Raw genomic sequence first — 24,348 nt, 5'->3', positions numbered from 1 at the left:
AGATTTACCAAACTGATTCCGGGGGTGGCAGGACTGATATATGAGGAGAGATTGACTAGGCCAGGATTGTTTTCGCTGAAGTTCCAACTAATAAAGATCACTCCTCAGCCTTCTACGCTCTAGAGAAAAAAGTCCTAGTCTTTCCCACCTCTCCTTCTAACTCAAACCATCAAATCCCGGTAGCATCCTAGTAAATCTTTTCTGTACCCTTTCTAGTTTAATAATACATTTTCTATAATAGGGTGACCAGAACTGTACACATTATTCCAAGTGTGGCCTTACCAATGCCTCGTACAACTTCAACTAGATGTCCTAACTCCTGTATTCAATGTTCTGACCAATGAAACCAAGTACGCCAAATGCCTTCTTCACCCCTCTGTCCACCTATGACTCCACTTCCAAGGAGCTATGAATCTGTACCCCTAGATCTCTTTGCTCTGTAACTCTCCACAATGCCCTACCATTAACTGAATAAGTCCTTGCCTGGTTCAATCTACCAAAATGCATCATCTCGCATCTAAATTAAACTCCATCTGCCATCCGTCAGCCCACTGACCCAATTGATCATGATCCCATTGCAGTCTGAGATAACCTTCTTCACTGTCCACTGTGGCACCAGTTGTGATGTCATCTGCAAACTTACTGACCAAGCTTTCTATATTCTCATCCAAATCATTAATATAAATGACAAATAACAGTGGACCCAGCACTGGAGGAGTACTGGCAATGAAGGCTCCAACATCAATTCATCACAGATAGCTCTGAGCATGCGCAAGCTGCAGGCACTCGGCTTGCCAGGCACTAGCGGATTGGCCAGTGTGGGCGCAGGCGCAGTCGATGGAGCAGATGGCCTTGCCCCGCCCCCTGCGGGCCGGGGGGCGGGGCTTGTGCTGTTGTCTGTTTGCGGGGGGGAAGTGGGCGGATAGTAACAATCACCATAGTGACCGGGACAGACTGACAGGAGGCGGTGGCGGAGGAGCAGGCATAGGCCTGGGCGCAGCGCTGCCCCTACCCTTCCCGAGAACGGTAAGTAACTCGAGTGCGGGCATTGACTAGAGCCAGGCACTGTGACCCAGCCGGGATCACGGCAGCATCAAGGCTGGCGGCCTGTGCAGTCTCCGTCCCTGGGTCTCTGCAGACTACGCAACCTCTGTGCGGATCACTACAGCCTATGCAGCCCTCCTCCCGGCTCCAGCGGCCTGTGCAGCCTCCCTCTCTGGGTCTCTGCGGTCAATGCAGCCTACCTGAACGGATCTCTGCGGCCTATGCAACCCCCCACTCCCGGCTCCAGCAGCCTGTGCAGCTTCCTTTCCTCTGGCTCGTTATGGCCTGTGAATGCGGAGAGGTTTGAGAGGGGAGCTGGCTGTGTGCAAGATTATGGGGAATAAGTCATGTAAGTGGGACGGGGAGAGCTATGACAGATTGGATGGACCGAATGGCCTCCTCCTGCACTGTAACGATCCTGTGTTCACATCTGTAACTTCAGAATCGAAAGTAAAACTGTTCACAAGAGGTTCCAGTAAATCAGGATGCTGCCCTTCTTTATGCAATGTCATTTTGTGTTGTTTCCCCCACTTGTGGATTATTATTTTTCTTCCAGCTGATTTCCATCTGATTTTGTCATCCTTGCTTAATATTTCACTCATCTCTTTTAATACCTTTTTTTATTATAATCTGGATTGCAACTGAACATGGTATTTCTGACTTTGGGGAAAATAAGTAATTTCTTAGTATGCATTCCTTCTGCTGCTACCAAAATCCAGTTCAGCAAGTCTCCCCAAGGGTGGTTGGATCCCCCAAATCACATCACAAAAATCGATTATCTGGTCATTGTCACAGAGCAGTTTGCAGGAGTTGGCTGCCATATTTCCTACATCCCAACAGCAAGTACACCTCCAAAAGATACTCCATAGGCTGCAAGATAGGTCAAAATGTTTGGAAGCAAATAGAAGACTGTTGTGCTACATGCAAAAATACTTGCATCTGTATAGCACTTTATAGGACATTTTGATAGGTCAAAAGGTTTGGAAGCAAATAGAATACTGTTGTGCTACATGCAAAAATACTTGCATCTGTATAGCACTTTATAGGACATTTTGACCTATCTTGCAGCCTATGGGGTATCTTTTGGAGGTGTACTTGCTGTTGGGATGTAGGAAATATGGCAGCCAACTCTTGCAAACTGCTCTGTGACAATGACCAGATAATCAATTTTTGTGATGTGACTTGAGGGATCGATAGTGACCAAGACGCAGGGGCTAACTCCATTGCTGTTCAAGATAGAGCAATGGGATATTTTACATTCACCTGTAAAGTAGTCAGGGCTCAGTTTAACATCTTAATTGAAAGATGGCACCTCTGACAGTACAGCGCTCCCTCTGATTTTTGGAAGCTGAATCCACAAAACACCGGAAAACTACCAACTGAGCCACAACAGAAGGTAATGACCATTGTCACTCGCTTCTTGGCTCTAGCCTAGATGTTTGCTCTTGTTCTGGGTGCCTGAGATGCATTAACTCAGGAACTGTGAATAGATCTGAACATTATAGAACCATTTTGATCCTAAAGTGTCAATGTTTTTCAAGCAAATGAAGATAGTTGAGTTAAGGACATTGTACTGAGAAACTCCGGCAGTGATGTCCTGAGATATTAACTGGTCTTCAACTGTAACTTTGCATCAAGTATGATTCCAGTCATTGAACATTTTTCTCCATGACTTGGAGCAATTGGAAATATGTTTGCTTGCGTTCTTCCTCTTTGCAGCCAAAGGTTTTTGCTGAGCTGATTCCAAAGTGCAGTCTGGAAGAAAAGCTTTAAAATCCAAATCAGCATTGATTCTTGGCTTGAATGCAATCTACAGAATAGCTTATAGACTGCTGGCGCTCCTTGGATGATAAATTGTAAACTGCTGTTGTTTGCAGCTAAAATCTTGACTTTTTATAATGAGGATAATTGGAAGATTGTGAATATTCAGCTTTCTTTTGGAGAAAGAACATTAAGGATGACTGTTGATGAAAGCAGTGAGTGGTGTCCTGACTGAGGGGCTGACTTTTAGATGAAATGTTATGATGAGTCCCTGTCTATTTGTTCAAATGAATTAAAGAAAAGGTACTAGTCAAGCTAGAGCACACTTTAGACCTCTGGAATGCAAACAGCAGGGATGTACTTCTGAGGCTGTATAAGGCTCTGGTCTGATCCCATTTGGAGTATTGAGAGCAGTTTTGGGCTCCGTATGTAAGGAAGGATGTGTTGGCCTTGAAAAGGGTCCCAAGGAGGTTCCCTGGAATGAAAGCTTGTCGCTTGGGGAATAGTTGAGGACTCTGGGTCTGTATTCATTAGAATTTAGAAGGATTGGGGGGGGGGGGGTTCTTATTGAAACTTACAGGATATTGAGAGGCTTGGAAAGAGTGGACATGGAGAGGATGTTTCCACTAGTGGGGAAAAACTAGAACCAGAAGGCACAACCTCAGGCTAAAGGGACGATCCTTTAAAACAGATGTGGAGGAATTTCTTCTGCCAGAGAGTAGTCTGTGGAACTCTTTGCTGCAAAGGCTGTCAAGGCCAGGTCATTGAGTGTCAGAGATAGATAGGTTCTTGATTAATAAGAGGATCAGGGGTTATGGGGAAAAGGCAGGAGAATGGGGATGAGAAAAATATCAGCCATGATTGAATGATGGAGCAGATTTGATGGACTGAGTGGCCTAATTCTGCTCTTATGTCTTAGAGTCGAACACCACCGCCTATACAGATTGACTAGTTATTTACCTCATTACTGTCTGTGGGACCTTGCTGTCTAATTTCATTAAAGAAGATAATTTTATTTGCAGAGAGAATTGGATCATGTTTAGGCTGCGAAAGAGGCAATTTAAATGAATGTCTTTTTTCGTAAGATAGTGGAATGTAAGAAAATGAGTGTTTCTCCAAAATTATTGGAGATCACCATTTTTCTGTGAATGGGATAGAAATCGTTCACACTTTCCAGTGACTGTGCTCCTGATTAATACATGATTTAAGAATTAATATTCCCTCTTGTGACATATTCAGAAGTCCCTTTTCTGGCTGAAAGAGGAGAGAAAGGAAACTGGCTCTCTATTCTCCTGTGTAATTGTGGCAGAAATGACCAGTCTCCATTCGCCCTGGGTGATTTCTGACCTTCTGTTTGGTACCATTCCACAGTGACATGACTAATTCAAGGAAACTGAATGTGTCAATTTTTATCAAAAGGGTCTATGAATATATGCCAAAATAATTAACCTGCCCTTCAGTTAAATTTGATCCTTTGTTGAGTATAACACTAATTTTTTCTCTAGCTCCTTTTGCACCTGCAGAAATAGCAACAGCAGTTAACAACTTCATGTTGAACCAGCTACAATGAAACTGCGTGTGCGAGTTCAAAGACAGAGGGGCTGGGTGGAGTTGGAGCAGAATGAGCCCACGCTCACTGACCTCCGTAATAAGATTACTACCTCTCTTCTCCCATCCTTAGGATACAGGTAAGTGAAGTAAAGTCGCTGCTTCTCTGATTAGCTAGTTTGATCATTTGTGCTGCTAATATGCTTTGAAATGGAACATGCTTATGGTGTGAAATTATTCATTTTACCGTATCAAAACTTTTTTAGTGCTCAGATAGAAAATTATCAACATTCTTGATAATTTTAGAACATAGACATATTTTTGGTCTGTCCTGTAACTTTTATGCTGTGTGCAGCATTCCAGAATAACTTTACACTACTAACTAGAATGGAATGTTACACATCAATGCTTTCAAAGTGTGGTTTGAACACAATAATAGAATTCACGTCTCGTTGATAGTGTTATCCAGTGCTAGGTTTTAAACACCAGAATTTAATTTTGATGTCATAGAAATCATAACTTATATCTTGTAATTTTTACTGGAAATTGTGCTTCCGCTCAGCCCATGAGAAAGCTTAGGCTGTTCTTTGAGAAGGGATATTATGCTGTGCCAAATTTCTGTTGTATTACTACTGTGTCACATGTTTGCTTTTATTATTGTCGCATGTATTAGTATACAGTGAAAAGTATTGTTTCTTGCGCACTATATAGACAAAGCATACTGTTCATAGAGATGGAAAGGAGACAGTGCAGAATGTAGTGTTACAGTCACAGCTAGGGTGTGGAGAAAAATCAACTTAATGCATGATAGGTCCTTCAAAAGTCAGGCAGCAGGGAAGAAGCTGCTGTTGAGTCAGTTATTGCGTAACCTCAGACTTTTGTATCTCCTTCCCGAAGGAAGAAGAGAGAATATCCGAGGTGCATGGAGCCCTTAATTATGTTAACTGCTTTACTGAGGCAGTGGGAAGTGTAGAGGGAGTCAATGGATGGGAGGCTGGTTTGCATGATGGATTGGGCTACATTCATGACCTTTTGTAGTTTCTTGTGGTCTTGGGCAGAGCAGGAGTCATACCAAGCTGTGATACAACCAGAAAGAGTGCTTTCTATGGTGCATTTGTAAAAGTTGGTGAAAGTCCTAGCTGACATGTCAAATTACCTTAGTCTTCTGAGAAAGTAGAGGCATTGGTGGGCTATTTTAACTATAGTGTCAGCATGGGAGTACCAGGACAGATTGTTGGTGACCTGGATACCTAAAAGCTTGAAACTTTCGACCATTTCTACTTCATCCCTGTTGATGTAGACAGGGATAGGAGCATGTTCTCCACTATGCTTCCTGAAATCGATGACAATCTCCTTTGTTCCCAAGTCTTCAGTGTGTTCCTACTGATGGATGTCAAGATTGTAGGCTATGTTATTGGCAGATTTTATCATGGAAGCTACCAACTTGCTATTTCTGTTTATCTCTTATCTGGTGTAACTCTTAGTGGTTTATTTGAAGTTGGCGATAGCCTTACAGTAGTGACACAGTGTGAATCTGTAGATGTACAAAGAATTGCAAGGAAGCTACAACATAGAACAGGCTATTTATTTTTTAAATTGCATGCTGTTAAGGTCATGGCTATTAGCAAATGCTAAGCTGTTCAGATCCCAGAAGGGAAACTTGAAACAACTAACCTCGTATTTGCAATTTCTGTGGTATGAAAAGAGGTTTTGAAATCCAGAAATGATGTCCCTGGCTGCTTGTGATGATTTTATAGCAAAGTAAATGTTTATTAAAACAATAAAAATATAAGTATTCACCGAACAGAATCCCCGCAGTGCAGAAAGAGGTCATTCGGCCCATTGAGCCAGCACTGACTCTCCTACAGAACATCTTACCCAAGACCCTCCTATCCCCTTAACGCTCATATTAACCCCACTAATCCCCCTACCCTATACATCTTGGGACACTCACCTGCACATCTAAGGATAAGTTATCTTCTGTATTGGTGACTGTTGACACTTGTCTGACATTCAGACACAGATGCAGAGGGATGCTACAACCAGAGACATCTACTAACATGAACCCACTTAACATCTTGAAGATGCGCTTCCATTGCCTTCGCCATTTGGTCGTACCCTCCAGAACAAGCCAGCTGGGGTGTATCATTGAGCAGCATGCAGCAGACCACCACAATGTGACAATACCAAAAGAATTGAACCTAGATTAAGAGGAGGACCCTGTACATCATTCTTCTGGGAGGATGATGAAGCGGACATGGCGGGCAAAGCATTGGAGGAAGAGGGTGAGACTTTCCCAGGCCTCTTGGTAATTGGCAAGCTGGCATGGCCGCAAGGACCATGTTAATTCAGCAACACTTTGCTTGAGTGCCTCTTAGCCCTGTGGTCTGCAGCTCAACTTCCATCAGGTAAATTATCCAGTGCACGCACAGCAGAATAATCCCATTGATAGCCAAAGACAGCGATTGAAGCTTCCATTACCATTGCTCATGTCACAGATCATCTGACCACACTAAACCCTGGCCTTGTCCACTCCCCTATTTAATTTTTCACAAATTTTAAAAAACCAGTCTAATCAAAATTTATCATTTATAGCAAAATAAACCAATGGTGAAACCGATAAAAAACCTGCTGTAGAAAGATAGAAAGGACTACTATAAGATTGATGTGGAGATGCCAACGTTGGACTGGGATAAGCACAGTAAGAAGTTTCACAACACCAGGTTAAAGTCCAACAGGTTTATTTGGTAGCACAAGCTTTTGGAGTGTCGCTCCTTCTTCGTGAGTGAGGAGTTGTGTTTACAAACAGGGCATATATACACACACAAACTCAAATTTACAAGATAATGGTTGGAATGTGAGTCTTTACAGGTAATCAAGTCTTAAACGTACAGATAATGTGAGTGATTAGAGGGTTAAGCACAAGTTAAAGAGATCTGTATTGTCTCCAGCCAGGACTGTGAGTGAGATTTAGCAAGCCCAGGCAAGTCGTGCGGGTTACAGATAGTGCAACATGAACCCAAGATCCCTGTTGAGGCTGTCTCGTGTGTGGAACTTGGCTATCAGTTTCTACTCAGTGATTCTGTGTCGTGTGTCATAAAGCAGCTTTAGAGAACGCTTATCTGAAAATCAGAGACCGAATGACTGACTGCTGAAGTGTTCCCTGACAGGAAGACAACACTCCTGCCTGGTGATTGCCAAGCGTCGTTCATTCATCCATTGTCGTAGCGTCTGCATGGTCTCCGCAATGTACCATGCCATTTATATATGTACCAATTTCCTAAACTAGCGTTGTGCATTCTGTAACTTTTACTAAACATCTCATTTTAGTTGTCAGACGTTGTGAAATGAGTACAGTAGACACATAACGATATGACTGAGCTGGGATTTATAGATGCACTGAATTGTACCAGGTTCTGTAATATTATTTTGAGAGGCATAAGAAATATGTTCTTTAATCTGGCAAAACAAATTGCAGTTGAATTTTGTGCATCTTTTTATTTACGCAGTTTTACAACTTTCTGCTTTGAATTTTTAAGTTCTTACCTGCTTCTGTTTTACAGTTCTGATACCAAATTCAACATCAGTTTAAATGGGAAAGATGTTCTAACCGAAGATGAGCAAACCATAAAGTCCATAGGAATAGTCTCTGGAGATTTGATCTGCTTAATGCTGCCAGATTGCTCTTCTGCCTCTGGATCATTGTCAGACTTAAGTGTTAAGGAGGAACCATCATGCTCAAATACTGCTGAGAATGGTGGGAATAGACTAGAGTCTGGTCACAAGAATGACTCTGTTGCATATCAGCAGTCTGAAGCAAATGTCCAAAATTCTTCATCTGACGAGATGTCCATGGTATTTGACGAAAACGCAGCGAGACGTCCATATGAGCCAATGCTGTGCAGTGAAGCAGTTGATGGAACTGTGCCTCATTCATTAGAAATATTGTATCGCTCTGCTGAGTGCGCCAACCCGAAGGATGCTCTGATTGTAGTGCTTCACCTCCTTATGCTGGAGGCAGGATACATTCCACAGGTAAACAATCTTGAGTAAAATGAAATTCAGTACGTGATCATACGTGCAGTGCAAAATTACAGCATTGGTACCTAAACCTCCGGAGCAGCCGATCCAATTAGAACGAGTTTGCTTTCTAATGAACAGAATCATGATTAATCCTTCCTTGTCTCTTGCCCACTCTGTTCTGTACATCTTACAGTTGTAATTTTCTTCTCTCCGCCTCGTTTTCGTTTGAATTTACCTTGTTTTGTCTCTTTTAAAATGAATCTCTGCTTTTGAGTGAGCAAATGTGAACGATATCGATGTTATTTTCTAGCAGTGTGTTTAGTCCACAAGAGGTCGAAAACTATTCTTTCGTTTTCCTTCGTTTTAAGCCAACGTAAAAGTTACAACTTCGTAATAGTCTTGTAAAAGACCCATCAGCACAATTGAAAGAGTGGGAGGATTCTCCCAGTGGCCTGGTTAACATTTATTCCAAGATTGAGACCCTCAAAAATAGCTGAATTCATCATTTATATTTTTGCTATTTGTAAATTGGCTGTCCACTTGTCTGAAACAACAGTAAATGCACTTACAGAAGCAATTAATTGGCTGAAAGTGCCTCAGGATGTTGTGAGAACATGGAAAGTGCTTTGTGATATATATTTGTTCTCTATATTTCCAGGTAAGAAATCTTTAATATAAAGAGTGATTTATCTGAGAGGCGCCATGACTGTTGATAAAACATTTAATCTTTTCTGTACTAACAACACTTCACAAACAACTGGTCAACACGGTGGCACAGTGGTTAGCACTGCTGCCTCATAGTGCCAGGGACCTGGGTTCAATCCCGGTCTCGGGTCACTGCCTGTGTGGAGTTTGCACGTTCTCCCGTGTCAGCATGGCTTTCCTCCCAGAGTCCAAAGATGAGCGGGTTAGGTGGATTGACCATGCTAAATTGACCCTGGTTTCAGGGAGATTAGTAGGGTAAATATATGGGAATAGGGCCTAGGTGGGATTGTGGGTGGGATGGGCCAAATGGCCCATCTTCTGTACTGTAGGGATGCTATGATTTTATGATTCTTTGACTAGACGAAAGCTCAATTGAGTTTACTTTTGGTGACATTAATTGTGGGAAGAATGTTGACCAGGAGATAAAAAATTCTTGCTGCTCCTGTTCAGATTTTGTGTCACTAAGTGCCCAGTGGCACAGTTAGCACAGCTGCCCTCATGGCACCAGTGACCCAAGTTTTAATTCCCGGCCTGGGTCACTGTGCGGAGTCTGCATATCCTCCCCATGGCAGTTAGAGAATTTTCACAGTAACTTCATTGCAGTGTTAATGTAAACCTACTTGTGACACTAATAAAATAGACTTAAAATTTAAACTATTGGGAGATGCAGACAGGGCAACACTGTTGACCTACTTGCAGGGCAACAATTCCAACTCTGCAGACTCTCTTCTATTGCATTTCATGCTTGGTCTAGATTGGAAACTTAAGTTTACAAGCTTCTTGTCCAATTGAACAGAGAACAACAGTCTATATACTCTAATCTTTGAAGGTAGCCAAACAAGTTGAGAAAGAACCCGAGAAAAGCAGACTAGAAAAACAAGTGTCAAGGCCTTTGAAGAAGGTGCAGAAGAACTTTATGCGTGATGAAAGAGTTCCATTATGTGCAGGGACTGAAGAGGCCTGGGTTCTCCTCCTTAGAACAGTTTTTTAAACTTGGTAAACTAGTTTTTAAACTAATAGCTAGGGAAACAGTTATAGTTTGTTGTTGAAATTAACAATCCATCTGGCAGCTTCAGCTGATGTCACCATGATTGGATCTCTCCCTCAAGCTCAGTATTTGGACGATGGCCTGAATGGGATGGCCACAGTCACGATATGAGCTGTTCTACTTATTTTCCCTGCCCTGTCCTTAAGTGGCTGAAGGTTATCCAGATTTCCCATTGAAGGTTGAAACCTAGAACTTCAACATTCAGGTCAGTTATTAGGTTGTAGTTGAGAGTGGGGAGAGGGAAGGGAGGGGATGTGAGCTGGAGGAGGAAGTAGCTGTTTAAAAAATGCACATGTGCAATAACCATGCTGAAACAGAAATGCACTAAAAAGGCCTGGGTTGCCCTCCTTAGAACAAGTTTAGTATGTTGACTCGAACAGGTCCCGGAGTGTGGCAACTATGGGAATTTCACAGTCACCTCACTGCAGTGTTAATGTAAGCCTTACTTGTGACTAATAAATAAACTTTAAACTTTTTGTTTTACAAGTAATTTATAACTCATTACCAGGTTGAAGTTGGTAATGTTTGCAGTCAACCTGGAGATGTGCTATCAAGAAATGGGGCTGTTTGTCCCATTTGTAGGATGCTCCAGTAGGAACTGTGGGATTTTGGATGAATGTGTGGAGTTTTGTTTGAGGTCCAGTGTTAATGAGAGTGCTCTGTTGCTGTCAGCCAGTGGTGGTTGTGGAAGATGTTTTCCCTGCAGATACCAGAACGTTGAATAAACATTACACAGGAAGCCACTCAAATGTCCCAGAAATAATCCTCATGACTTCCTGGAGATGGAGTCTATCATGTTTTTGTGGTGGCTTCTGAGCCAGGTTGAGCAGCAGAATTAAAAGAAGATTTGGTCGAGATGTTCAAAGTTATCAAAGGTTTTGTTTGAGTAAATAAAGAGAAACTGGTTTTAGTAGACACAGAGGCAACCGTTTTTATACAGCAAGTTGTAATCTGGAATACCGTGCCTGAATGTGGTGGAAGCAGATTTAATATAGAAGTTTCCTGTTGTATAACATGTCCTAATGGTGTTTTCATTTTAGCATGATTTGTAAATTAGGCATATTCCAGACGAACATTGCCTCCGTTTCTGTTTAAGGATGGTTACTGCACTTGCTCATTTTTTTTAAACAGCTACTTCCTCCTCTAGCTCCCATCTTCTCTCTTCTCTCTCCCCGCTCTCCTCTTCTTGCTGTTTCCCTCTCTAACTCCATCCCAAACCTCCCCTCATCGATTCCAACCCTGAGCTCCACTTGCAACTTCCTTCTCCAAAACCCTTACTTTTTCCCTTGCTATGCTTGCTTTTTCTCATCTGAGTCCTCACTGAAACTGAGGCAAAGGTGACTGGTAGGAGACTATAAGAATTTGAGAAATATTTTTTTCAAAGGCTTTTTTTAATTTAATCCAATCAAGTCCAATTCAGAGTCTCAACAAGTGAGACATTCCAGATCCAAGCTGACAAGATAGGGCTCTCACCTCCTGTCTTGGGCTTGATCTACATGATCCAAGCTGATTGGAGTAGGCATTAGCACCTCCTCCAAGGCTTGATCTCATTTGCATCTTAGCCAAAAGGCCGAGTTGCCGCTTTTAAAAATGGCTTCATGTGAAGCTAGAATATTACCTAATGACTTCAACCAAGTACAGCATGCCGATAGTACACTTGATCTTAGCCAAAAGACCAAAACCTGTTTTGAGTCACAAACGAGCAACTTGACTGCAGAATGTCCAAAGCTTGTCCACTAGGTGGAGCCATTGACTACAAAAGGTTTACTCTGATCCTTTAAAACAATCCTTTTAGTCCAGTGCAGAATTCAAACAAAGTACTATCAGTTAGTTAAATATATTTAAATTAAAATCAATCCTATATTTTTTCCACACTAGATTCAGTTTTAAGAAAATAACCCAAAAAAGAAACACAAACTTACTTATCACATCTAACAGATCTTCATGACTTTCGATGGGTTGATTAGTTCCATAAAAACATTTATTCTCTGTTCAAACAATTATCCTCAGTTAAAACATGGCTAGTTAGTGGAGTCTCCTTTGAGTTCTAAACTCTTGAGAAGCTCCAGAACATGCCCTTCCATGTGTTCATCGGCTGACATTCTTCAATTCAGCTTAATTGGTCTTGACCTTTGTGCTAATTGAATCTTGATAATGGAGAAATGGTCTGTTCAGTGTGTTTTCTTAGTCTGATTTTAGACATGTTCTTGTATAATTTGTTTTAACCTTTGGTTTTGAAGCTGGTCACTGTCCTATCTAATTATGTTACAATTTAATGCATTCTTTGCAACCATTTTGCATTTGGATTTTAACAAAGTATGTAAGAAGTCTTTGCGCTAATCTTTATCATAAAATCCCTTTAGGAACATCCTAGTAGCAACTTATGTAAATCTAATTCTGTATTAAATAAGACAGTATATAAAAGGGTTGCTTTCAGGAGACCACATCTTGACTTCTAAGGTGGCTTCCTTTGTCCGTGTTGGCTTATTGAATAAGCTTAATCTGAGATTGATTTTGGTTTCACTAAAAACAGAATCACAATTTAAGCTTGCTTATAGAGGGAAGCTGGGTGGTCAGGCAAGGGAGCGGCAAGTAGGTGGGCTGGGTGGAAAGTGGTGATTGGGAGGTGGGAATCGGAGAGCAGGATGCAAGTAGAAAGGAATAAGTAAAGAGTTAGTGAGTTACTAAGAGGAATTTTGAGACAGTTATATTCAAAGCAGTTGGTAGATTTTTAATATAAAAGTTATAGATCAAGAATGTGACACCCTCGTTTACATATTCTGTAGTAAAGTGATTTTTGTATAACACCATTTTTTTAGGAACACACTGAGAGTGCTAGTGGATGGATAGATGTAGTAATGTTCAGAAGAGAATTGGATAAATACATGAAATGAAATAAATTACAGGCGATAAGGAAAAAGCAGCAAAGATTAATTGAATAGCTCTACCAAAGCAGCACGGTGGCACAATGGTTAGCACTGCTGCCTCACAGCACCAAGGACCCAGGTTTGATTCCCGGTCGCTGACTGTGTGGAATCTGCACATTCTCCGCATGTCTATATGCGTTTCCTCTGAGTGCTCCAATTTCTTCCCACAGTCTGAAAGACATGCTGGTTAAGTGCATTGGCCATGCTAAATTCTCCCTCAGTGTTCCTGAACAGGAGCCAGAGTGTGGTGACTAGGGGATTTTCACAGTAACTTCATTGCAGTATTAATGTAAACCTACTTTTTAAAAACTTATTATTGTGACAATTTTTAAAAAAAAGTTTGGGCTTGATGGGCTGAATGGCCACTTTCCATGTTGTATCATATTCTAATAATTGTGCAATCTGACAAAATAATTTTGCTCCCTCTTTATTTTTGATGGAAACCATTGGTCTCTGTTTATCACATGTACCTTTAATATATTAAATGAGCACAGCCATGGTTCTACAGAATCTGGTTAGTTCCCAACTCATTTCCATCCTTAAGTGTTGGCTGGCTCAGGGCTTCGTGGAGGATAACTTACCCATGACCAACATAAAGGCTTTAAGGTACCCATTACAATGGGCCATTCACTACTGAGTAGTGCTTCTAGTTGTCTTTGGAATGGTAATATGTGGTGCAGCCACTGTTTGATATATTGCCAGTCCCCTGTCTTGAATATAATGTAAATGAAGATGTCAAAAGGAAACCAAGCCCTTATCTTAAGGAAGATTCACACAGGTTAGCCTCGCATGCTTCCCTGCTATACCGGATGAGGCCTCGGCGTACGTCACGTGCTAACGAGCTTAGCTAGAACGCTTTACTAGGGACTCAGAAGGGAATGAAATAACTTGCAAAAAAAATTATCCTTATGTATTTTTGTAGGGCATCCATCTGAAGGGTTCCCAAATGCCTGAGAAATGGAAGAACGAAGGTCTCTATAGACTACAATACGATCATTTTCTGTGTGAAGATGGGTCTGCTACACTCTCTTGCATCCCAATGGGAAATCTGGTTGTCGTCAATGGTAATGCATGATGGCTCTTTGGAAAGAGTAAATGTCATTCATTTGCCAGGAGTCATGTATTGTTTTATCTTATATGACCTTTAGATTGGAATATACATGTTTAGATGATCAAAATCTTGTTCTCTTTTGTTGCCAATTAGTATCCTCTTTGCTCCTTATTTAAACTATTTGCTATGAAACATTACATCTTGCTCCTTGATTCTGGTCTTGCATTTCACAACTGTTATATGCTTCAGTAAAGGCCTCTGCCCAGAGTGAGAACAGTGTGATACTGAGGAAACTGGGGTAGTTGCTCCTCCGACACACACAGCCCCTCCCAGACATTAGAATTATGTGACAGAAAGGAAGAAATGGGAGCAGAAGACATTTGGCTCATTGAGCCTGCTCCACAATTTAGTATGATCCTGGGCTTCAACTTCACTTTCCAGCCCATTTCCCATATCCCTCAATTCCCCGAAAGACCAAAAGTCTGCTATCTCCTCTTAAATATATTCAGTAACAGTGGATCTTCTGAGGTAGAGAATTCCAAAGTTTCACAGACCTCTGAGTGAAGACATTTCTCCTCATCTCAGTCCTAAATGATCAACCCTTATTCTGAAACTGTGGCCCCTTGTTCTAGATTTCCCAGCCAGGAGAAACAACATCCCAATATCCAGCCTGTCGAGCCTCTTCATAATCATGAATATTTCAATGAAATCATCCCTCATTCTTTCAAACTCTGGAGAACAGAAATTCATTTTACTCAATTGCTCAACATGGGACAACCCTCTCATCCCAGGGACCAACCTGATGAACCTTTGCTGTATCACTCCCAATGCAAGCATCTCCTTTCTTAAATATGGAGACCAACATTGTACATTATTTCCAGGCATGGTTTCACAATGGTAGCAAAATTGCTTGCTGTATTTGCATGCTAACTTTTAGATTCCTTTTTGAGTACACCCAAGTCTCTCAACATTTATAAGTTTTACGCCTTTTAAAAAAAAATCTGCTTTTCTACTCCTACAACCAAAATAAATAATCTCACTTGTCTCCATATACACCTCCATCTGCCACTTTGTTGCCCGTTCACTTAACTTATCTATATTTCTTTGAAACTTCTTTGTATCCTCCTCATGACTTGCATTCACACCTAGCTTTGAATCCTCAAAGTTTTGTCAGAGTTTCCCTTTTGTGAAGGCTTGACTTGACGTTGACTTATTCCAGTCATACTATGCTTTTCAGAGTGCACCTTTCCCAATGACTGGTGCCAGGCTAACTTGTCTGTAATTCCCCAATTTATCTCAGCCTCCTTTCTTGTATAGTGGTGTTAAATTTATTGACTTCCAATCTGCTGGAACTGTTCCATAATGAAGCAATTTTGGAAAATCATAACAAGCACATCCACTTTCTCTATAGCTATCCCTTCTAGAACTCTAGGATGTAGGCCATCAGGCTCTAATGATTTTGATGGATTTTATTCCCCTGAGTTTTTTTCATACCTTTTCTCTGCTGGTATCAATTCCTTAATTTCCTCCATCTTATTTGCCCTAAGTTACCCTTTATTTCTGATACGTAACTTGTCTTCTGTGAAGACAAGACACAAAATATTTGTTCAATGTCTCTGCAATTTCTTCATTACCATGATGATTTCTTCTGTCTATTTCTAAGCGACCTTTAGCCACTCTATTTTACAATCTGTTTTTATGATCTTGGCCACTTTACTCACATTCCATCTATCACTTTTTTAACAACTTTTGGTAGCTTTTTCCTGGTTTCTAAAACACTCCAAATCTTCAGAATTACTACTATTCTTTAACATTATAAGCGTCTTCTTTTAATCTAACGCTATCCTTAACCACTTTCAGTAAGACACAGATGACTCTTCAGATTTTTTGTTTTTCGATGGAATTATTTTTGTGAAACATTTTGAATTGTTTCTTCAAGTATTTCTGACTACTTATTTGCGTCCATATCTTTTAGACTATTATAATAATGCATGCTACAGACTTCATTAGAAACACAAAGGGTTTATTAAATTTATTAACAAGGAAATACTGTACAGAGGTTTACAGCCACAGCGGCTGCTCCAGTCCCTACGTGTCTTCTACATGCTTTCTCTATGTCTTCTGAGTGAGGGCTCCACCCCCTGGGGTGATTATCCACTCTCAATCCCGATTGGTTCCTCAAGCCATGTGACCCTTTTCTGTTATGCTGCTCTTAAAGGGACAATCACCATCACATCTATTTACTCAATCTCCCCTTGTACCTGTGTAATTGGCTTTATTTATGTTTACAATTCTTGTACAGAGATGATACCACAACATTTTATACATTAGGAAAGATTGGGTAGGTTCTGCAAAGCTAGGGCAGCAAAGCATTTTCTTTTTACAAGGAAGAACCTGTTGTAAATGGAACATCGTGAGGATTTGAGAAGTCCATATAAATACAAGTGAATTTGTGAACACTGACACAGCCAGTAACCGGCATGGAGGTCATTAACCAGTTAACCTGTTTTGACATTGTTATCTAAGGGAGAAATGTTAGACAAATCATTGGGAGAATGTTTTGTTTTGACTAGTCAAATGAAACCTTCATATACTTGAGGTCTTAGTTTGTCATTTCTGAAAACTGCACCTCCAACAATGCAGCACTCCCACTGCTGCACTGAAATGTCAGATGTGTTTAAATGTATAATAGATATAAGAAGGAAGCAGTCATTTTAATTTTTAAAATGGGATATTAACTGACCAAATGCTCAATGACCATTATATTAGTACTCCAGTATGTTGCTCTTTAAGCTTCTTGCGTAGGAGTTCTCCATCATAGTCGGCTAGTGCCAGATCTCTGTAATATACTTCAGTTTAGCAGTGAATGGAGTAACATACACTGAATGCATTGAATGTTTTCCCTTTTTCTAACAGCCACATTGAAGATAAATGAGAATGTCAAAAGTGTAAAGAAAGTACAATTGTCTCCTGCATCCTATGTTTATTTCGACAAACTGGGTAAGTTTGGTGTGGAATTTTAAACTAGGCTTTTGAATGTACCAGTCTTTATTGATAGTTATAGTAAATAATCACAGGTATGTACATCTCACGAGAATAAGCTATGTATGCACATACAAATGAGGAATAAGCCACTTGGCTCTTCAAGCCTATTCTGTCATTTATCATGGCTGATCTGACTGTAACCTAAATGCTGCATTCCCATCTACTCCCTTTTGCTTATCAAGAATCTATCTACTTTAAAATATTTAAAGACTCTGGAACTGTCTTCCTCAAAGGGCAGTGGAAGCAAGACTCATGACCCTCTGAGAGACCCTCTTGTCACTGTCTTAAAAGGGAGTCTCTTTTTTTTAATAATGACCCTAGTTGTAGATTCTCCCTTAAGAGGAAACATCCTTTCTACGTCCATCCTGTTAAGATCCTTCAGGATCTTGTATATTTCAATTGTTTATTTCGCTAAGGCAAAAATTTGAAATGAACATCCACAAGACCAGTAGCAGTGCCGGGTTGTAGAGCAGGATTTGCCATTTTGGTACTCAGTGGCAGATTTTACCATTCTTGTTTCTATCAGAACATATAGAATTTTCATGTTCTGCTAAATCAAAGTATTTTATACTCTGAATTTGCATTCATTAGGACTTGCCAAATTCAATACCAGTATGATTTAGACATCAGAGGTGAAAGGGAGTAATTGAAGCACCTAATCCCATATATATCCTTCCATGTTGGCTGGTTTGAGTGTTTCATCACTTAATCAGTTGGATTATCTGGTTCAGAAAACAATTTGCATGACCAGAAAGAAAAAGTTATTTTCATTCCACTATGGAGCTCCATTGCAGCTGTCTGACTAGCATGCGTGTTTCTGATGCTTTCGGCAGTTGTGTTATTGGCATTATCTCCTCCATGTGTGTGATATGAACGTGTATGTTTGTGATGTTCTGACCCTTTGTTCTGTGTTGTGGGAGTGTAACTATAATAGTATAATAGCACTACCTCATCAAAGTATCCGCTTCAATTAATTGAGTGGAGTAAATCAAATATGAAGGTAACTATATTTTAAGTTCTGAAATATAAAAACTAAAGAAAATTGAAATTTCCCTGCCAAACTGTATGGCAATGCACGTTTCAAAAGAAACCCTTCACCAGAACAAGTTATGTAACTTTACAAAAAGCACATTAGCAGCCTATGTCTGTTTCAGTGTGTTTGAGGTTACCTATTCTCCTTTTAGCAAGTAAAATTCTCCCCTTAATATGGGAAAATTCATCTGTACTGGGAAGATATATTTTTAAACCTCTTTGAAAAATGACTTTGTGCATAAGTAGTGTTGTCTAACCAGTTTTTTTTGAGCGATAAAGTTGTGAAAAGTTATCCATAGAGCTATAGGAATGATATGACACAGAAAGAGGTCATTGAGCCCGTCGAGTCTGTGCCGGCCAAAGTAGAGAAAAAAATACTAGTCGCTCATTTTAATTCCATTTTCCAGCACCTGGCCTGTAGCCTTGCAGGCTGCAGCACTTCAGATGCTTGTCCAGGGCCCTTTTTAAATGAATTGAGCGTTTCAACATCAACCATTAATTTAGACAATGAATTCCAAACAGCCACCACAGTCTGGGTAAAATAGTTCTACCCCATGTCTCCTTTAATCTTCCCACCAATCACCTTAAATCTATGACCCGGCTAGGGAAACAAGTCTTCCCTGTCGGCTGTCATAATTTCGTGCACACCAATTGGGTCACCCTTCAGCCTCCCCTATTCTAAGGGAAACAACCCCAGCCTAACCAATCATTCCTCATAGCTGCAATTTTCAAGTCTTGCAGCATTCTTATAATCTCTGCACTCTCCTCAGAGCAATTATGTCCTTCCTGTAGTTGGGGCACCAGATTATACACACAATTCCAGCTGTGAACTAACCAATGTTTTATACAGTTCCATCATTTCATGCCTGACCAAGAAAGGAAAGCATTCTGAATGCATTTTTTACTACCTTGTCCACCTGTTCTGACACCTTCAAGGACCTTTAGACATGCACTGCAAGGTCTCTCACTTCCTGAATCCCTCTCAGCATCTTCCCATTTATTGAGTATTGCCTTTCCTTGCTTGCCCTCCTTAAGTGCATCACCTGATACTTTTCCAGATCTAATTCCATTTCTCTGCCCATTCAATCATTGATATAATTCTGGAGTCAACAGCTGTCCTCTTCAATGTCAACTAGACAGCCAATTTTTGTGTCATTTCTCTTCTAATTTAAAATTGAAGCTCACAAACATTTCTAATTGTTTCCAAAAATGTGCTTTATCTTTGCAAGGTGGGGATGCTGCAAATGTGTATAAAGATCTACAAAAGCTCTCCTGTATGTTCAAAGATCAGCTTGTGTATCCTCTGCTTGCCAATGCCAGACAAGGTAATAAGCTTCTTAGTTTCTTTCTGTCCTCTAGACGTATCAATATATTAAGGGGGAGAGGGCTGGCAAGAGAGAAGCAATTGAAAGCTAAATAGGTTTCCTGGGAAATTTATTTTCTGAAACTGAATTGTTGAATGAATGTTAATTTCAATGGCATATGTAACTTGATGTTTTCCAATAGACCAAGTATGCTCTGATTTGCTGTGCGAAGAATCTGCCTTGCATCTTCATCAATAAACCAACACAAACAGCAAGATACAGTGGCAGTTATTTATCAGTAAATCTGAAATAAATACAGCTATCCCTTGTTCAATAAACCGACAGAAACAGCAAGCTACAGTGGCAGTTATTTATCAGTATATCTGAAATAAACACAGCTATTCCTTGTCTGTTCATACAGTGTTCTGAGCGAAAATGTACTTAACAAAATCCATTTCCCATAAGAAAATATGTAATAAGCATGATGTCAGTTTTACATTAAAGTCCTAATGGGTGAAATGGCCCAAAGATCCTCTCCATGACTCTTTCTGCTCGCTGCTTTCCACTTCTAGTTTGTCATCTCACCCACTTGCTGCTTCCCCCACCCGACCTGCACCCTTCCTCATACTGACCGCTTCTTCTGCTCCCTAACTCACTTCCTGTCTTTCGCTGTACCTCTCCTGAGTTCTTGCTTGCAGCAAGAATTCAGGAGAGGGAACCAATAGAAAGTCAGGGGAAGGAGGTGACAGTGGGAAAGTAGGGAGAGGGGCGGTGAGTGATAGGAAGATGGAGTATGCTTAGTAACTATGTTAAAATAAAAATGGAGACAACACTATTTAGGGAACTTTCCTAATTTACAAAGCACAATGAAATGTCTTATAAGAATGCATTTTAAATGAGGCTTACCTGTATCCAGAAATATTAGTTTCATGCAGTAAATTTATCTACCGTCTTTCATTTTTCTTGAATGTTAATTATTGGATTTTTTATTAATGATTTTTTTTCAGCCATGCCTAAGAAATAACTTTCTAAAAATGAAATATTTTTAACCCCTTTCAGCTTTAAACCTCCCAGATGTGTTTGGTCTTGTGGTTCTCCCACTGGAACTCAAATTGCGAATTTTCAGACTGCTCGATGTATCCTCTATTTTATCTCTCTCGGCAGTGTGCCGGGATCTTTATACAGCTACTAATGACCAACTACTTTGGAGATTTCTGTACTTGAGGGACTTCAGAGGTGAGCTAACACTGTTGCAGTTCAGGAACCGTATCATAGCAACAATTGAGCTGATGTGTGCTGGCAGCAAATTGGCTGTGTCATATTAAATAATGAATGTAATATTTGCTGCACTATCAACTGTCTATCATATTGAATTGTGACCTATATATTTCATGGAAAAGAATTAATTCTTTTTTTATGTAATTTCTGTAAATGTATTAAGTTATTGGACGTCCTGAGGTTATGTAAGAAGCTACAAAAATGCAAGTCTTTCTTTGTATGTCAATTATAAATTAAATTCTAAAAAAGCCAGTACCCAAGATGTGAAGTCTTTAGTCAAACTTTGAAGTAGAAAACTTTCCAAGTGATGTATTGGCATTTATCTATTGGTCATTCGCAAATTTAAAGTTAAAGATATCCTAATTTCTTATTTTTAAACAGATTCGCGAGCCAGCAGCCATGACTGGAAGAAAGTAAGTACAGTTTTAAACAGAATTGGCTCTGTAACTCCACAAATGTCAACAATTTTAGGTATACATGTTTGGTCAAAGTGGATTGACTGAGTAGAATTCAAATGCTTGCATTATGCATGGACTAGAGGCGAGAGACAGCAATGCAGATTCCCACTGAACTCTCAGTGGGTGATGAGGGGAAGGCTGGATTGATCTCTGTTTCACATCTACACTGTCCGCTACTCTCAGCTGAACAGTCTTAACAGTTGCTGTTCACATGTTAAGAATGGCCAGTTAGGCAATGTGCGGAAAGACTGATTGTACCTGTTCATAGTATGAGACACCATCAGAAGGAGAGAAAATTGAAGCAGAGAGACTGCTGTGATGTGTCTAGAACATAAGAGTATGGTGGTATTCAGGTGATAGGTGAGGGTAATCTTGACCAGTCTCTCAAAATTATAGTTGGATCCAGATTTTGTGAAAAAATACTTTGTAAGTGATGCAGACAGTTCTGCTGCATTATTCCAATGAGCAGTAGCTTCTGATTAGTACCAGTAATTTCCTAATTTTAATCATAATATTGGGAAGATTTATCTAACTCTCTTCCCCTTTGCATTAAAGAAGGATTGTCACCCTCCACCAGCCCAACCTACTACCCACCCTGGGAGGAGAAAGCTGAGGAAGTAGGACAGGCCATAGCACAGCTCATGACTATAATATGATAATTCAATGGAGAACAGACAATTTAACATTTTTTGTATACTTACATTTGTACAAATGTTCTAACTTCAGCATAACCATTTGTTTTTAAAGCTCTACAAAGAAAAATATGTGTCGAGGAGAAAGACTCTGCACAGAATTCCTCTCTATTTGCCACCTGCTTTGCCCGTATTTCCAGGTCAGCCTGGCCCCTTCAATCCCTTCCCATTTGAACCTCGCCATTTTTACCCACCTGGGATTATTGGAGGAGAATATGATGAGCATCCTCAGCTGCCTTACAGAGGAGATCCTGTTAATCGCTTTTTACCCGGATCAGGACCGTTGCCAGGGACATTGCCTCCATTCAGGCCTCCATTTGACCCAACTAATTCTTTGCCAGGTCAGTCAACTGAAATGCCTGGATTTCATGCCATCAGATTTCCAGGGAGGTCTACTGGAGGCAGATCAGCAAACATTAGGCGTGGCATCATTTAAGAACTCAATGAAGCTTTAGGACTTTTCTTAGATTTAGTCCTTAAAGGATGCTGAGTTACTGCGTTTCTAGTCTTTGTTAATCTTTCTTAAAAAGTCTGAAAAGCTTGCTGCTGAAACATACACTAGTTTGTATGTTAATTTGCCAATCCAAGCCTGAAAAGTTAAATAAGGAATATAAGAAATGTGGGACAGAAGGACTTAAATGAACATTTGACTCACATGGTGGAATAATTGTTGTTCTTATTTCATGCAGCGCGATAAAAGTGGGCTTTAGAATATCACAGTACCCTTTCTGAATATGTTCATATTTTTGTCTGGAGTTCTTTTCATGTAAAATTTAAATACTTTATTTGGCTAAGTGGTTGTAATGTAGGCTGGAATTTTCCGGTTGTTCACACCGGTGGGATCTTGTGGCCCCACTGAGGGCACATCCTCACAAAATACTGCACAGTGGCGAGGGGTGCATTCAATGGCAAACCCGATTTAACTAAGGTGGTTCCGGAAGATCCTAGCCAATGGCGGGCTACCGCTGCCACCAGTTGCAAAGAAAATCCACGCCATAGATTTTTACAAGATGGATTCTACTTTATTGTAGATTTGTACAAGATTGCTTAAATTTGAGTATGATTCAAAGAATCAGTTGTTTGAGAATTATTACCCTGTATAGTAAGAATTTCAATCTTGCCTGTATTTTGCTTCTAGACATTGTATCAAATTGTGGTACATGCAAAGGAGTTGCTTGCTAAAGCAAAACTTGTTTATAATACTTACTGTATAATGCACAAATAAATTGTTTCAGATGACTTTGGAATGATTCTTTCTGAAAACCTTGTTGTAAAAGTCACCATTGATACAACTTTAATAATTGTAAAGGACCTTCTTGATCAGTGAATTTGAATTTGGGATGATTTCAGAGTTTGGACCAGTCCCTGATTTATTCAGATACTTGTGCTGTATATTTGTGAAGTGAGATTCTTTTATTTGGTTCTTTTAAATTCTTCCTCTTCCTTACCCCCATTTCAAATTAATGTGTTCCACCTTCCAGTGTTGTTGCTGACTCTGCAGATATAACAGGTTAATTCTTCAGTGACTTTCTCTGACTAATTCAAATCAGGAGCTTCCCCCTGCTGGGGAGCCCAGAGCATGAAGCTGCATCTCCACAGAGGCATAGCATGCACATTGATGTACATACATCATCTGACCAGAGTGAAACAGATACATTGCAGCATCACTGTTAATACAATAGGCTGGCTTATTGGACTATGACATTTTTTATTCAACTAAATATCTGAAATTAATAATGGTGCAAAAGTTAATGTTACAGTAGCAACTACACTTAGTGCTTTGCAGTCAGTTCAATAGTTTGAGATATCTGGTGAGTGTAAAAAGTCCTGTTTAAATGCAAGTCTTTAACAGATATTAAAATCAGCTGCCAAAAGCACATCATGGGGCGGCACAGTGGTTAGCACTGCTGTCCCACAGCGCCAGGGACCTGGGTTCGATTCCCGGCTTGGGTCACTGTGTGGAGTTTGCATGTTCTCCCCCCCATGTTTGCATGGGTTTCCTCCGGGTACTCCAGTTTCCTCCTACTTTGAAAGATGAGCTGGTTAGGTGCAGTGACCTGAACAGGCGCTGGAATGCGGTAACAAGGGGAATTTCACAGTAACTTCATTTTAGTGTTAATGTAAGTCTTACTTGTGACTAATAAAGTATTTTAACTGTAATATTTTAAAATTGTATTGATATTCTTCTGTGGTGTCAAAGAAAAATGTTTACATTCCTGGTGGGAGACTTTTCATTTCTTGCTTATCTGAAGTATAATAGAAAACTGGTCCAAATGCTGGAATTTGCAATATACATTGTCAGCAGACAATGGTGCTCAGCAGAAATTTATTCCGATGGTTTAAAAAGGATCGTAGGAGGAGAGATAATCAGCCGTGGATAACGAAGGAGGTAAAGGAAAGTGTTAAAAGCGGATGCGTTTAGAGTAGCTAAG

At 40.2% G+C, this 24,348-nt stretch overlaps 1 protein-coding gene across 1 annotated transcript; it reads left to right on the top strand.

The window, feature by feature from the left end:
- Positions 1-925: 925 nt before the first annotated feature.
- fbxo7 (F-box protein 7) lies at positions 926-23,155 on the top strand. The gene is made up of 9 exons (XM_080190987.1): positions 926-1,026; positions 4,311-4,493; positions 7,917-8,388; positions 13,979-14,120; positions 17,024-17,107; positions 19,414-19,509; positions 20,548-20,724; positions 21,148-21,179; positions 21,972-23,155. The coding sequence occupies exons 2-9, from the start codon at positions 4,372-4,374 to the stop codon at positions 22,350-22,352; spliced, it is 1,506 nt and encodes a 501-aa protein (XP_080047113.1). The 5' UTR covers positions 926-1,026; positions 4,311-4,371; the 3' UTR covers positions 22,353-23,155.
- Positions 23,156-24,348: the final 1,193 nt, after the last annotated feature.

This window comes from Carcharhinus amblyrhynchos, chromosome 6 (genome assembly GCF_965287045.1).
Source record: "Carcharhinus amblyrhynchos chromosome 6, sCarAmb.v2.hapA, whole genome shotgun sequence".
NCBI classification, from domain to species: Eukaryota; Metazoa; Chordata; class Chondrichthyes; order Carcharhiniformes; family Carcharhinidae; genus Carcharhinus; species Carcharhinus amblyrhynchos.
The sequence above is the reverse complement of the archived record's forward strand: the minus strand, read 5'-3'. Positions and strand labels throughout refer to the sequence as shown.

Bases quoted from the DNA above. Each gene is read 5' to 3' on its own strand.
- fbxo7 (XM_080190987.1), top strand. From the start codon at position 4,372: ATGAAACTGCGTGTGCGAGTTCAAAGACAGAGGGGCTGGGTGGAGTTG. The intron at 8,389-13,978 runs GTAAACAATCTT...GTATTTTTGTAG, and splicing joins AGGCAGGATACATTCCACAG to GGCATCCATCTGAAGGGTTC. The intron at 17,108-19,413 runs GTAAGTTTGGTG...TATCTTTGCAAG, and splicing joins TGTTTATTTCGACAAACTGG to GTGGGGATGCTGCAAATGTG.